Genomic DNA, 15,013 nt, shown 5'->3' with positions numbered 1-15,013 from the left:
TTAGTGGTCACGCAGACTGTTAGTGGTCACGCAGACTGTTAGTGGTCACGCAGACTCTTAGTGGTCACGCAGACTCTTAGTGGTCACGCAGATTCTTAGTGGTCACGCTGACTCTTAGTGGTCACGCTGACTGTTAGTGGTCACGCAGACTCTTAGTGGTCACGCTGACTGTTAGTGGTCACGCAGACTGTTAGTGGTCACGCAGACTCTTAGTGGTCACGCTGACTGTTAGTGGTCACGCAGACTGTTAGTGGTCACGCAGACTCTTAGTGGTCACGCAGACTCTTAGTGGTCACGCTGACTGTTAGTGGTCACGCAGACTCTTAGTGGTATCGCAGACTCTTAGTGGTCACGCAGACTGTTAGTGGTCACGCAGACTCTTAGTGGTATCGCAGACTCTTAGTGGTCACGCAGACTCTTAGTGGTCACGCAGACTCTTAGTGGTCACGCAGACTCTTAGTGGTCACGCTGACTGTTAGTGGTCACGCAGACTCTTAGTGGTCACGCAGACTCTTAGTGGTCACGCAGACTGTTAATGGTCACGCAGACTGTTAGTGGTCACGCTGACTCTTAGTGGTCACGCAGACTCTTAGTGGTCACGCAGACTCTTAGTGGTCACGCAGACTGTTAGTGGTCACGCAGACTCTTAGTGGTCACGCTGACTCTTAGTGGTCACGCAGACTCTTAGTGGTATCGCAGACTCTTAGTGGTCACGCAGACTGTTAGTGGTCACGCAGACTCTTAGTGGTCACGCTGACTGTTAGTGGTCACGCAGACTCTTAGTGGTCACGCTGACTGTTAGTGGTCACGCAGACTCTTAGTGGTCACGCAGACTCTTAGTGGTCACGCTGACTGTTAGTGGTCACGCAGACTGTTAGTGGTCACGCAGACTGTTTGTGGTCACGCAGACTCTTAGTGGTCACGCAGACTCTTAGTGGTCACGCTGACTGTTGGTGGTCACGCAGACTCTTAGTGGTCACGCTGACTGTTAGTGGTCACGCAGACTGTTAGTGGTCACGCAGACTGTTAGTGGTCACGCAGACTCTTAGTGGTCACGCAGACTCTTAGTGGTCACGCTGACTCTTAGTGGTCACGCTGACTGTTAGTGGTCACGCAGACTCTTAGTGGTCACGCTGACTGTTAGTGGTCACGCAGACTGTTAGTGGTCACGCAGACTCTTAGTGGTCACGCTGACTGTTAGTGGTCACGCAGACTGTTAGTGGTCACGCAGACTCTTAGTGGTCACGCAGACTGTTAGTGGTCACGCTGACTGTTAGTGGTCACGCAGACTCTTAGTGGTATCGCAGACTCTTAGTGGTCACGCAGACTGTTAGTGGTCACGCAGACTCTTAGTGGTATCGCAGACTCTTAGTGGTCACGCAGACTCTTAGTGGTCACGCAGACTCTTAGTGGTCACGCAGACTCTTAGTGGTCACGCAGACTCTTAGTGGTCACGCAGACTCTTAGTGGTCACGCTGACTGTTAGTGGTCACGCAGACTCTTAGTGGTCACGCAGACTCTTAGTGGTCACGCTGACTGTTAGTGGTCACGCAGACTGTTAGTGGTCACGCAGACTGTTTGTGGTCACGCAGACTCTTAGTGGTCACGCAGACTCTTAGTGGTCACGCTGACTGTTGGTGGTCACGCAGACTCTTAGTGGTCACGCTGACTGTTAGTGGTCACGCAGACTGTTAGTGGTCACGCAGACTGTTAGTGGTCACGCAGACTCTTAGTGGTCACGCAGACTCTTAGTGGTCACGCTGACTCTTAGTGGTCACGCTGACTGTTAGTGGTCACGCAGACTCTTAGTGGTCACGCTGACTGTTAGTGGTCACGCAGACTGTTAGTGGTCACGCAGACTCTTAGTGGTCACGCTGACTGTTAGTGGTCACGCAGACTGTTAGTGGTCACGCAGACTCTTAGTGGTCACGCAGACTGTTAGTGGTCACGCTGACTGTTAGTGGTCACGCAGACTCTTAGTGGTATCGCAGACTCTTAGTGGTCACGCAGACTGTTAGTGGTCACGCAGACTCTTAGTGGTATCGCAGACTCTTAGTGGTCACGCAGACTCTTAGTGGTCACGCAGACTCTTAGTGGTCACGCAGACTCTTAGTGGTCACGCTGACTGTTAGTGGTCACGCAGACTCTTAGTGGTATCGCAGACTCTTAGTGGTCACGCAGACTGTTAATGGTCACGCAGACTGTTAGTGGTCACGCTGACTCTTAGTGGTCACGCAGACTCTTAGTGGTCACGCAGACTCTTAGTGGTCACGCAGACTGTTAGTGGTCACGCTGACTCTTAGTGGTCACGCAGACTCTTAGTGGTCACGCTGACTCTTAGTGGTCACGCAGACTCTTAGTGGTATCGCAGACTCTTAGTGGTCACGCAGACTGTTAGTGGTCACGCAGACTCTTAGTGGTCACGCTGACTCTTAGTGGTCACGCAGACTCTTAGTGGTCACGCTGACTGTTAGTGGTCACGCAGACTCTTAGTGGTCACGCAGACTCTTAGTGGTCACGCAGACTGTTAGTGGTCACGCAGACTCTTAGTGGTCACGCAGACTCTTGGTGGTCACGCTGACTGTTGGTGGTCACGCAGACTGTTAGTGGTCACGCAGACTGTTAGTGGTCACGCAGACTGTTAGTGGTCACGCAGACTGTTAGTGGTCACGCAGACTCTTAGTGGTCACGCAGACTCTTAGTGGTCACGCTGACTGTTAGTGGTCACGCATACTCTTAGTGGTCACGCAGACTGTTAGTGGTCACGCAGACTGTTAGTGGTCACGCAGACTCTTAGTGGTCACGCAGACTGTTAGTGGTCACGCTGACTGTTAGTGGTCACGCAGACTGTTAGTGGTCACGCAGACTCTTAGTGGTCACGCAGACTGTTAGTGGTCACGCAGACTCTTAGTGGTCACGCTGACTGTTAGTGGTCACGCAGACTCTTAGTGGTCACGCAGACTGTTAGTGGTCACGCAGACTCTTAGTGGTCACGCAGACTCTTAGTGGTCACGCAGACTCTTAGTGGTCACGCAGACTCTTAGTGGTCACGCAGACCTCTGGTTAGCCTCGTTAGCTCGTCTCACCGTGACATTGGCGACTCAGTCTGTTGGTAAGGAGGACGACAAAAACGCTCCCTCCACCACCTCCACATCTCTTTTCTATCTTTGCTGTAACCTCTGTCTCCTTCATTTTATCGACATTCCCTTCTCTATCTTTTAATCTTTCTTTTGTTCTGTTTGCATCACTCACTTTCCACCTCTCCCTCTCTCGCTCTCTCTCTCTCTCTCTCGCTCTCTCCCCCCTTTTCTTCTCATCCCTGACGTCAATGAGAAATTGGATGGTTTTTGATTATTACATGGCTGTCAGGCTGACTGCTATTAATTGAATTGAATCCCAGTCCATCTCCTGCACCTCTCCGTCCATCTCCCTCCCTCCTCCTCCCATTCTTCTTTTCATCTTGTCTGGTTTTCATTTGTTTGTCACATTTTTTTGAATGTTTTCGTTCTGATCTCTCCCCTCATTCCCTCTTCTCCCTTTCTCTTGCTGGCATTTTCTTCTTTCTGAGTTTCCTTCCCTCCTTTCCTCCTCTCGTTTTCTCGTCCCTCTTATTCTCTCTCCAGCCTCTTTTTCCCTCCACATACTCCTCATCTTTCCTTTTCTTCCACCAGCTCTCTCTATCTTCCTCACCCTGTGTCTATTTCTCTACAGACTTATATTCATTCTCTCTTTCTCTACATGCTTTCCCCCTCTCTCTCTCTCTCTCTCTCTCTCTCTCTCTGCCCCCCCTCTTCCAGCTCTCACTCCTTGAGCACTGTGATACTGTTGTCATGGTGACGCCCATCATTTTCTGGCATGAATGGAGGATACTTTATTGATGAGACGGCATGGCAGAGGGAGAGAAAAGAAGAGTGATGGAGAGAAAGACAAAGACGGACGGACAGAAAGGAGGAGGGAAACCACCATTGGCAGGGAGAATCAGAATGATATGGAAATGATCGTCCCTGCTGCTCGCCATACAAAACATTTCCACCTGGTCATTTTGTCACTGCTGATGAGTTGAAGAGGAAGCTGCGAGGCAGAACTGCACCTAATGTTCTGGAGGGTTTCGGGAGGTACCCCCCCACCCCCCCACCCCCTTTAAAGAACATTGCCATTCATCACTGGATTGGTGGGAATCAGAAGGGAGATTCCTGTCGTTAGAAAGCAGCGAGCCTCCTGACCCGTCCATATTTAATGGTCGGTGCAGTGTAAACATGGCGAGGTTCATGGGAGGTGAGTCTGTCATTTACAAATATATGAACCTGGAATCCTATCTCCAGATGGCATACTTACTATTGGTTGGATTGATATTCTGGATGCTGATCAGCCGAAACATTATGACTACTGACTTTGAACCTGGGATTGTTAAAGGAACAACCTCAGTTTGAGCTCTTGGCCTCCAGGTTCCATCAGCCATCATCCTCGGACCAAATCCTACAGCAGGCAAACTACAGTGTATTAGATAGGTGGTCATAATGTTATGGTTGTCTGTAAGGTTCATATTGGGCTGAAACACAAATAGACTTTCTTGCTTTGGATGCATCCTGATCTTTCCATTTTAATTTGCTGTTGTTGTTCATCTTCTTTTGGTCAAGTTTTAACTTCAGTTTCCTGAAAAATAGAAATGAGAAAAATTTTAAATGTGATATTTTCTTTCTAATAAATTAAGTTTATCATTCTTCATCTCATAATTTAAGTTCATTTTCAGTTATAAAAATATTTACTATTTGATTTTCTACATTTTCAGTGGATTTAATGGAGAATTGTCACACAGTAGTAACGGTATGTGTGTGCGTGTGCATAATTTTATCTTAACCGTGTACTCAGCATCGCCCTCTACAGCGAGGCAGCGGTACTGAATCATCACTTGTGCTTTTGATTCGTGAAATAAGTGAGAATTAACATCTTTCTGACATATGTGAAATGCATTATTTCACATGCATTTCCTCTCAGTAGAATTACAGAGTGTTGGCCGACCTGCGCTGGACCCAGATTGTTTATCAGGGGAGGCTCAGCTCAGAGCTGCCTCACTTTGCATGTCTCATCACCATTTCAACAAGAAACCATCGAATGTGATGATCTTAGTGATAAAATTATCAAGATTATTACAATCATACAAAAATGCATTTCAGTTGAATTTGAAGGTTTGATTTCATGTTTGTTTGTTTCTCTTCGTGATGCTCTGCCTCCTCCCACTGCCTGTCTGTGATGGCACTATTGTCTTTTCTCTCATCTGTGAACATGAGCAGTGGTGTTTTCTAGGGTTGGATGAATATCCCTTATTAGCTTGTCACAATATGGCGCCTGGCATCGCTGCGTAAAGCAGACGGCGGTCTCGTTAGGCACTTCTGATGTAGACATCACATGGAGGAGCTTGGCACAGCCAGATGAAGCACAAGATTTCGATTGAACTTCTCATGCGTTTGCTTGACATCGTTTGACAGAGAAACCAGAGCCAGGTTTCATTTGCAGTTTTATTTAAAGAGCTCAAACTGCGGAGATTCAGCTTCTTATATGTGGCTGCTTAAAGAGACGACATGCAAACCTGGTGCGGATGAGAAGCCGTTCAGCATCGTGTTGCTGTGTGTATGTGTGTGTGTGCGCACGTGTGTGTGTGCGTGCGTGTGTGAGGTTGGTTTCAGTTAGTGTGTGTTTGACTCCTGTACTTCACCCCACAGTTCACCTGCTGTCAGAGACCATCCAGGGAGTGACCGCCACCGCCACCGGCATCCAGTACCAGCAGTCCTGGCTCTGCGTCCTGTAAGCAACACCATCTGCTGAGAGAGAGAGAGAGAGTGTGTGTGTGTGTGTGTGTGTGTGTGTGTGTGTGTGTGTGTGTGTGTGTGTGTGTGTGTGTGTGTGTGTGTGTGTGTGTGTGTGTGTGTGTGTGTGTGTGTGTGTGTGTGTGTGTGTGTGTGTGTGTGTGACGCTGACACGAGTGTTACATCAATGATCTAATGAGTAAAGCCTCCACCCTTACTGTCGTTGCAGTGTTGTGGTAACAGTTGTAGTTTGTCTGCACCAAATGTTAGCTTTAGCATTCATCCAAACTCGAGTGTTGCTCTTTCCTTAAACTCCTGTTTCCTGGTCGAGGAAGAGCGCCTCATTATTTCTGAAGTGCTGCTAACTGACCTGCTAACATGAAAGATATTCCAGTGTAACTAGCATTAGCTTTAGCTTGTAGCCACAGAGCCTGGAGTTAGCATTATAGCATTAGCCCCCACAAATACATCTACACTTACTTTCATAAGAGCTGTCTGCATGTTGGTACTTTAACATCCAGATTATAGAGCATTTTCCTCCACTAACATCCAGATTATAGCGCATCTGCCGCAAAACATCCAGATTATAGAGCATCTTCCGGCACTATCATCCAGATTATAGAGCATCCCCTCCACTACCATCCAGATTATAGAGCGTCTTCCTTTTCTAACATCCAGATTATAGAACCTCTTCCTCCACTAACATCCAGATTATAGAACATCTTCCTCTAAACATCCAGATTATAGAGCATCTTCCGGCACTATCATCCAGATTATAGAGCATCCCTTCCACTGCCATCCAGGTTATAGAGCATCTTCCTTCTCTAACATCCAGATTATAGAACATCTTCCTCCACTAACATCCAGATTATAGAGCATCTTCCCTCCTCTAACATCCAGATTATAGCGCAACTGCCTCAAAACATCCAGATTATAGAGCATCCCCCTCCATTACCATCCAGATTATAAAGCATCTTCCTTTTCTAACATCCAGATTATAAAGCATCTTCCTTTTCTAACATCCAGATTATAGAACCTCTTCCTCCACTAACATCCAGATTATAGAACATCTTCCTCAAAACATCCAGATTATAGAGCATCTTCCTTCTCTAACATCCCGATTATAGAACATCTTCCTCGAATCATCCATATTATAGAGCATCTTCTTGCACTAACATCCAGATTATAGAGCACCCCTCCACTAACATCCAGATTATAGAGCATCCGCCTCCTCTAACATCAGATTATAGAGCATCTTCCTCCACTAACATCCAGATTATAGAGGATCTTTCTCCTCTAATGTCCAGATTATAGAGCATCTTCCTCCACTAACTGTTGTAACTTCATGATAGTGATTGGATCAATCAGTACTCTGACAACTCTGTTGTTGTTGGCTATAAAATTAATGGTGGTTACTTTTCAAAGTAACTAATTACTTTTTATTTTAAGAAAGTCATAAAGTACGAGTGTGAAGTAACTGGGATTAATCATTTATTTTGAGCAACTACTAAGTTTTAATACTTGCTGGACGGTATCGATGTAGTTTATTGTGGAAAACTGTCTTTAAGAACATAGAACAGATGAAAACTATATAAGCATCAATAATCAGTCAAAAGCATTTGAAGATAAATATGAAATCATTAATTATTCCCAATCTGTGTACTGAACGGTTGATATTCAGTAGATTGTATCCAGCTAGAAGTCAAACAACACTTTAAGGTTCAGGAGAGAAACCTGGAGCGACTCAGTAATTACATGACGGAGGCTGTGATGTGAAGCAGGTGGAGGTCAAGTTTAGGTCGAATCGCAGGAAAGTGATTGTGAACAACTTTAACTTGAATGTTGTCCAACAAACAAACAAACATGTGTGTTTTCTTTTGCCTCCTTTAATACACAAACAGTTATTTCTTAATTATTAGATTTTTTTTTCTTCTTTCTTCAACAGTATCCTTTTTATGTTCAGTTTTATATTATAGAAATTATTAATGCTCAATGTGAAGTTCCTCTATATTAATTATGGTGTTAGCATTCATGCAGATTAGATTAATGGTTTATGATATGCAGCAAATCCACTTAGAAACATAATCTAAAGTTTAAATGTCAATCTATATGTAATGTGTGTGTGTGTGTGTGTGTGTGTGTGTGTGTGTGTGTGTGTGTGTGCGTGTGCGTGTGGGTGTGGGTGTGTGTGTGTGTGTGTGTGTGTGTGTGCGTGTGCGTGTGCGTGTGGGTGTGGGTGTGGGTGTGCGTGTGCGTGTGCGTGTGCGTGTGCGTGCGGGTGTGTGTGTGTGTGTGTGTGTGTGTGTGTGTGTGTGTGTGTGCGCGTGCGGGTGTGTGTGTGTGTGTGTGTGTGTGTGTGTGTGTGTGTGTGTGTGTGTGTGTGCGCGTGCGCGTGCGCGTGTGTGTGTGCGTGTGCGTGTGCGTGTGCGTGTGCGTGTGCGTGTGCGCGTGCGTGTGCGCGTGCGCGTGCGCGTGCGCGTGCGCGTGTGCGTGTGTGTGTGTGTGTGTGCGTGTGCGTGTGTGTGTGTGTGTGCATGTGAGAAACAGTAAAACAGAAATCAAAGAATCAGAATCTTCTGCTAACCTCATAAAACCTGATCCATTATTAATTCTTCTTTATATAATCAGCACAGTAACAGAGTCTCATCAAAGAGGAAAACTGTGAAATAAAACATGTAACATGAAGCTTTAATCTTTAATGAAGGAGGAACATCAACGTCCAATGAGCTCATGAAGCAGGGATTACATTCTGAAGAGAGTTCTGCTCCACATCAGCTTCTAATAAAGGCCTAGAATATTAATTGTATGGAATGTTTGGATCTCATTTGTATTTTTTATCCAAATAAATCCAAATAAATCCAAATAAATTGAACTTTAACAAAACAAAACACAGAATTTGTTAATGAAGTCGGTTCATAGCAGCTTCCGATGTATTTATTGTGTGTGTGTGTGTGTGTGTGTGTGTGTGTGTGTGTGTGTGTGTGTGTGTGTGTGTGTGTGTGTGTGTGTGTGAAGAAAAAGAGGTTAACCTATGGAAATGAGTGGTGCTGCAGCTGAGATGTTGCCAAACAGAAGAAACAACCTCCTGCTTCCCTTCTTCTTCAATTCTTCTTCTCTTCTTCTTCCCTTCTTCTTCTCTTCTTCTTCTCATCTTCTTCCCTTCTTCTTCTCTTCTTCTTCTCTTCTTCTTCTCTTCTTCTTCTCTTCTTCTTCTCTTCTTCTTCTCTTCTTCTTCTCATCTTCTTCCCTTCTTCTTCCCTTCTTCTTCTCTTCTTCTTCTCATCTTCTTCCCTTCTTCTTCCCTTCTTCTTCTCTTCTTCTTCTCCTGCTGCAGCTGCAACGTGAAACATCTCCAGCGACGTCATGTCTGCATCTCCAGGCTGGAGCGGCCTCAGAACTGGGGGGAGAACTGCTGCGAGGTCCGCTATGTCATCCTCATCCTGGCCCCCCTCAAGATGGTAAGTACACACACACACACACACACACACACACACACACACACACACACACACACACACACACACACACACACACACACACACACACACACACAGTGTCACATGACTGTGCTGGATTAGCGACCACAATTCTTCCTCTGTGGATGATCTTCACATGAGACGTCGAGGATGAGATGGTGTCACAATACGTTTCCTCAGGATTAACCCCTTGTATTCCCACTTCATTATTATTGTTGTTGAAATTAATATCAATATTATTATTGTTGGTGTGGTGTTAATAATATCAATATTATTGTTGTTAATAATATCAATATTATTGTTGTTGTTAATAATATCAATATTATTGTTGTTGATGTTGTTGATGTTGTTGTTTATAGGCAGTTTTATCTATTTCAATTCTTTCTGCTGCTTTTGGATTTTTTTTCTTTGCTTCGATTCATTTTAATAGTTTTTTCCTGTCATTTCTTTTGGAATTGTTTCTGTTTCAGACGGAGCATTTTTGAAAAGTTGTGCCTTTCACCATTACCAATTACACAAGTTGCGTTATCATCGTCACACCCAGAACACAACCAGCATTTAGCATTTTCACTCGAAGATATCATGTCATTGGGTCCAAACGGTGTAATGATATGAATAATATGAATAAACAACAGTAACAATAATAGAAAAACTGGATTTTTACTGCAACAATATTGTCAAATTGTCCAGTTCTGATATTAATATAATAACAATAATCCTGTTTTGTCTCTTTGCTTTGGAAACGTGTTTCTTACTTTCAGTCAGAGCTGAGCCGGTATTTCATGTCAAAATAAAAGTGAGCCATGTTTTCTTTTTAAAACATAAGATGGATCAAATCTCTGCACATCAAGTCAATATCATGACTTATTGTAATAAAGTCACATGCAGTGGCGTTTAGGATGTGGCAACATGATTATATAATATTTTTACACTATAAATAGTAAAAAAAAAACTAAAAAAACTTCACAAAATCCATAAAGTGAATAAAGGTGGAAACTTAGAATTTCCAGGTGTTTCAGTGTGAAGTTTGATAATATTCAGGCTGCAGCTTCCAGAGGATTTTATAGTTAAAACGAGCTGCGTGTATAAAGAGCTGATTCATTTCAAGGCTATTTATTTATTTTATTTTCACTTTGTTAAATAACTGCAATTCCAAGGCTGAAGCTGCTGAACTGAGATCAGCTGAAGAGCCGCTCGCTTCCTGGCGTGGGCGTGAGTGTCTATCAGTCCCACCTGTCTGGTCACCGGGAGCAGGACCCCCGGCTGTGAAGAGCCTGGAGAGCGCCACATATCCTGGAATACACACACACACACACACACACACACACACACACACACACACACACACACACACACACACACACACACACACACACTCTCCTGTCTTCTGGCTCTGATTAACCCCCCCCCCCCCCCCCCCCCGTTTGTTTTCCTGGGGAGGATCCTGGAAATCGGTGATGTCTATGCCGACTACATTATATTTTCTGTTTGTTAGTTTGGTTTCTCCGCCTTTTCTCCGCCTTTTCTCCGCCGTGCTGGCTGGTTTGTGTTTGTTCCTCTCTGCAGAGGCGACAGCGCCTCCTCGCCAGCCTCACAGGCAGCAAACAAAACCACTAACGGCCTGACAGACATTAATCGGAGGCCCAAGTAAACATAAAGCACCATTATGGCTCAATTATCCTGATGTGACGGCGTTTTCCACACCGAATCTCTGAAGTGTCTCGGATCATCATAATAATAGAAGCTTGTCTGGTTGTATGTAATCCAGCATGTGCCAAGATGGACTCCTTCCGTTACACACCATTTAGGGTGTGTGTTAAAAAAACAAAGTAGTTTCTCTGCCCAGAATGAATGTGATGAACAGACGTGACCTTCAACTGGAAAATGCATTTTTTCCTCTTTATTCACTGAGTTAAACACACACCTGACTGCAGTTATCAACACCTCCGGGTGCCCTCGCTCTCCCAGAAACTCCTCCAGCTTGGTTTTTTATTTTATTTGAGATGCTGCACTCAGACTCGGAGCAGTTAACCCTTTTCTAATGTCTCCACAGACTGACCCTGAACTCTTACACCTTGCATTTTATCTGGAGAATTTAAAACCAACCAGCAAGCAGAGAAAATGAGCTTCACATTCACGTACTCATCATCGTGGTGGAGTACAGGACTTCAGCAGTACAAATAGCGACTGGCAGACTGTCAAATAATAAAGTTGTATTGGAAAAAGAGCAGAAAGCTTCACTGTGGATTTTAATGAGCTGTAAAATCTAAATAAAAACAGCTTTTCCAGTCATAAATGGATTCATAAACATTGAAGGTACAAAGTACAGGTTTATGTCAGTATGTGGAATAAATCCGATGCTCCCTACCCCACCTTGTGGTACAGAACAGTATTGCAACCTTGGACTGTATCTTCATAGTTTTAATTTATATCAATACACTAAGATCTTTAATGTGACACCGTGAGTGTTGATTATCTGACATGAATGACTCAAATAAACAAAAATAGATAATTCAGCTTTAAAATCTTTAATAAATGTCACGATGAAATTGCATTTATCACATTTTAAACACTTAAAAGTGCTTTTGAGGCTTTTGTAGGTTGGTTATTTTGACTCATGTCAGTTTTGATGGATTCCAGTGGAGCCACTGATTAATCCAACAGTCTGTGTTAATCCACATACGTAAATACTGTAAATAGACAGTTAAATCTTCAAAATGCTGCTGGAACATAAGATGGCTCCAAAAAAGTACAATACGACGGTGTAGAAGGTCTCGGCTGCAGCGGTTTCCATGAAGATGTGCAGAGTCTGATTTGATTGGTTGTGATTGTGTGACTGAAGCTGTCTGCTGGGCTCCCTGGTTTCTGCTGAACCTGAGGAGGTCGATGGTCTGAAGACTCTTCCTCCTCTGGATCCTGAAGCTGTGCCGTCTGCGTCCTCTCCATGGAGGAAGACGATTCAGGATTCCTTGTGGCAACTCCTGCTCTGCTTGAACTCAGGATCACAGTGGGAAACTTCAAGGCTTCAGATATTGTTTTTACTGCAGCTGCTGCTGCTGATGGTGAATGTGTTGGTCTCACCACTCCACCATGTCACCACCTGGCTAAAGAGGCCAAGTCACCACATCAACGCGTCACCAAGTTACCATGTCACCACCTCACCACCTGGCTAAAGAGGCCAAGTCACCACATCAACACGTCACCACCTCACCAAGTCACCACCTCACCATGTCACCACCTCACCACGTCACCACCTGGCTAAAGAGGCCAAGTCACCACATCAACGCGTCACCAAGTTACCATGTCACCACTTCACCATGTCACCACCGAGCTGAAGAGGCCCGCCTGACGCCCTGCAGCCTACCAGGACCATTTCACCAAGTCACCACAACACATCAGCACCTCACCATGCCTCCAAGTTTTTATCTTTCTTACCTTCAGTACGAAGAGTAAATCAGATGCTCCCTACACCACCTTGTGGCACACAGCAGTATTACAAGCTTGGACTTTTTCTTTATGATATTAATTCACATGAATCCACAAAGGTCCTTAATGTGACACCATGAGTGTTGATTATTTCACATGAATGAAACATATTACGGCTGTAAAACCTTCATTAGATTGTGTTCATGCCTCAGTGTTATTTCATTCAAATAACGTTATTAAAACTCTGCAGGATTTTCACGTGTTCGTCGAATATTGTGCAGGTAGCGTTTGACCTTTGACATCTTCTCTCACAGAAAAGCACCAAGACGGCGATGGAGCTGGGCCGGACGTTCGCCACGCTCTTCTCCGACATCTCATTCAGGCAGAAGCTGCTGGAGACCAAGACGCAGGAGGAGTTCAAGGAGGCGCTGGTGTTCCAGAGACACCAGCTGACGGCCACCAACCAGCAGCCCATCGTCCTGGGGAAGGAGGAGACGGACCCTCGCAGTCACAAGCCCCTCAAGGTAGGAACCGGCCACCACACTAGACCACTGACCACCGCATGGCCAGGAGACCTTCGGCCACCACACTAGACCACTGGCCACCACACTAGACCACTGGCCACCGCATGGCCAGGAGACCTTCGGCCACCACACTAGACCACTGGCCACCGCATGGCCAGTAGACCTTCGGCCACCACACTAGACCACTGACCACCGCATGGCCAGGAGACCTTCGGCCACCACACTAGACCACTGACCACCGCATGGCCAGGAGACCTTCGGCCACCACACTAGACCACTGACCACCGCATGGCCAGGAGACCTTCGGCCACCACACTAGACCACTGGCCACCGCATGGCCAGGAGACCTTCGGCCACCACACTAGACCACTGACCACCGCATGGCCAGGAGACCTTCGGCCACCACACTAGACCACTGACCACCGCATGGCCAGTAGACCTTCGGCCACCACACTAGACCACTGGCCACCACTCTAGACCACTGGCCATCGCATGGCCAGTAGACCTGCGGCCACCACACTAGACCATTGGCCACCGCATGGCCAGCGGAGACCAGTTTCCTCCTCTGTCTGTCAGAGCCCGGGGCTGTTGCTGTAGTTGTTGCTCCAGATCAGACTCGGGGGTTCATGGTCTGAGGAAAAGTTCCTGATAGTTTCAGGTGTTCGTCTTTCCTGTGGTGACGTTACTCAGGTGATTCATTCTGTTTCACCTTTTCAAATCCGTCTCATTTTGAAAAGATTCAATAACCAGGATACACAATGTAGAAAGTACATATTTCCACAAATCTGGACAAAGTTTTTGGTACTTTAAAGACGAACCACCTGGAAAAAAACAGCGTAACAATGAACTATAAATGAAAGTATTAAGCATTAAGTTTTAAGCAGAGTAATAATATGCTTATATTAGATTATAATAGTTTATAATTATAATAGTTTAGTTTCTGGCCTGTGGAAACACACCCAGTTTCTAAAAGATTTTCTGTTTGGTTTTGAAGGTGTGCATTTTGTTTCTTCTCTCACTCCGTTTGGGGGCTCGTCCCTCATGTCGTCTGTCCTGAGTCAAACAGACTGACCTGTGCTGTGGGACAAGCTGTATCGTCACTTTATCGCTTTACACTGAGAGAGAAACATCGGCAAAACTTTTTTATTTCTCAAAATCCCCAAAGTCCCCCAAATCCCACCACCACCCCCCCACCACCCCCCCACCACCACCCCCCCACCACCCCCCTCACTCCACTGACTTGACTCCTCCATCTTTTCTCTCCTCCTAATCAATCAGCATCAGCTCCTGCCAGGCCTCCTCAGTGTGTAAAGGACCTTACATCTCTCACAGTCCTGTCAGGAACCACACACACACACACACACACACACACACACACACACACACACACACACACACACACACACACACACACACACACACACACACACACACACACACACACACACACACACACACACACACACACACACACACACACACGTTGAGGGATTTAATGGCTGAACGGTCGTCGTTCCTGAAACCAAGCAGCTCAGTGAGAAAATCCTGGAAATGTTGCTGCTGCTGTTTGTGTTCATGTTGTTTACATTCAGCTAAATTTCTTTGTTCCGCCAAAAACCATCAAACCTCTTCAGGATGACAAACGAGACCAGGATGATTTTCCCAGGAGCTTTTCCTTCGAGCCCCCGCCACTTGCTCTGTTTAACACCATGTTCAACAGGAAAATGAAGCGCTGGCTAATTGGATAATTCACTTAATAAGCTCAATCAGGACGACACGTTCA

At 45.5% G+C, this 15,013-nt stretch overlaps 1 protein-coding gene across 2 annotated transcripts in view; it reads left to right on the top strand.

Moving 5' to 3' along the window:
• The window catches only part of slc4a11 (solute carrier family 4 member 11), a 126,499-nt gene that overhangs the window by 82,537 nt on the left and 28,949 nt on the right, over positions 1–15,013 (top strand). For both annotated transcript variants that reach the window (XM_080480041.1, XM_080480040.1), the window contains 3 exons: positions 5,721–5,802; positions 9,139–9,262; positions 13,021–13,230. In XM_080480041.1, coding sequence (XP_080336167.1) covers positions 5,721–5,802; positions 9,139–9,262; positions 13,021–13,230 — 416 coding nt within the window. The remainder of the gene's footprint in view (positions 1–5,720; positions 5,803–9,138; positions 9,263–13,020; positions 13,231–15,013) is intronic.

Source organism: Lipophrys pholis (genome assembly GCF_963383615.2).
Source record: "Lipophrys pholis genome assembly, chromosome: 14".
NCBI classification, from domain to species: domain Eukaryota; kingdom Metazoa; phylum Chordata; class Actinopteri; order Blenniiformes; family Blenniidae; genus Lipophrys; species Lipophrys pholis.
This window is presented reverse-complemented; position numbering and strand designations above follow the sequence as displayed.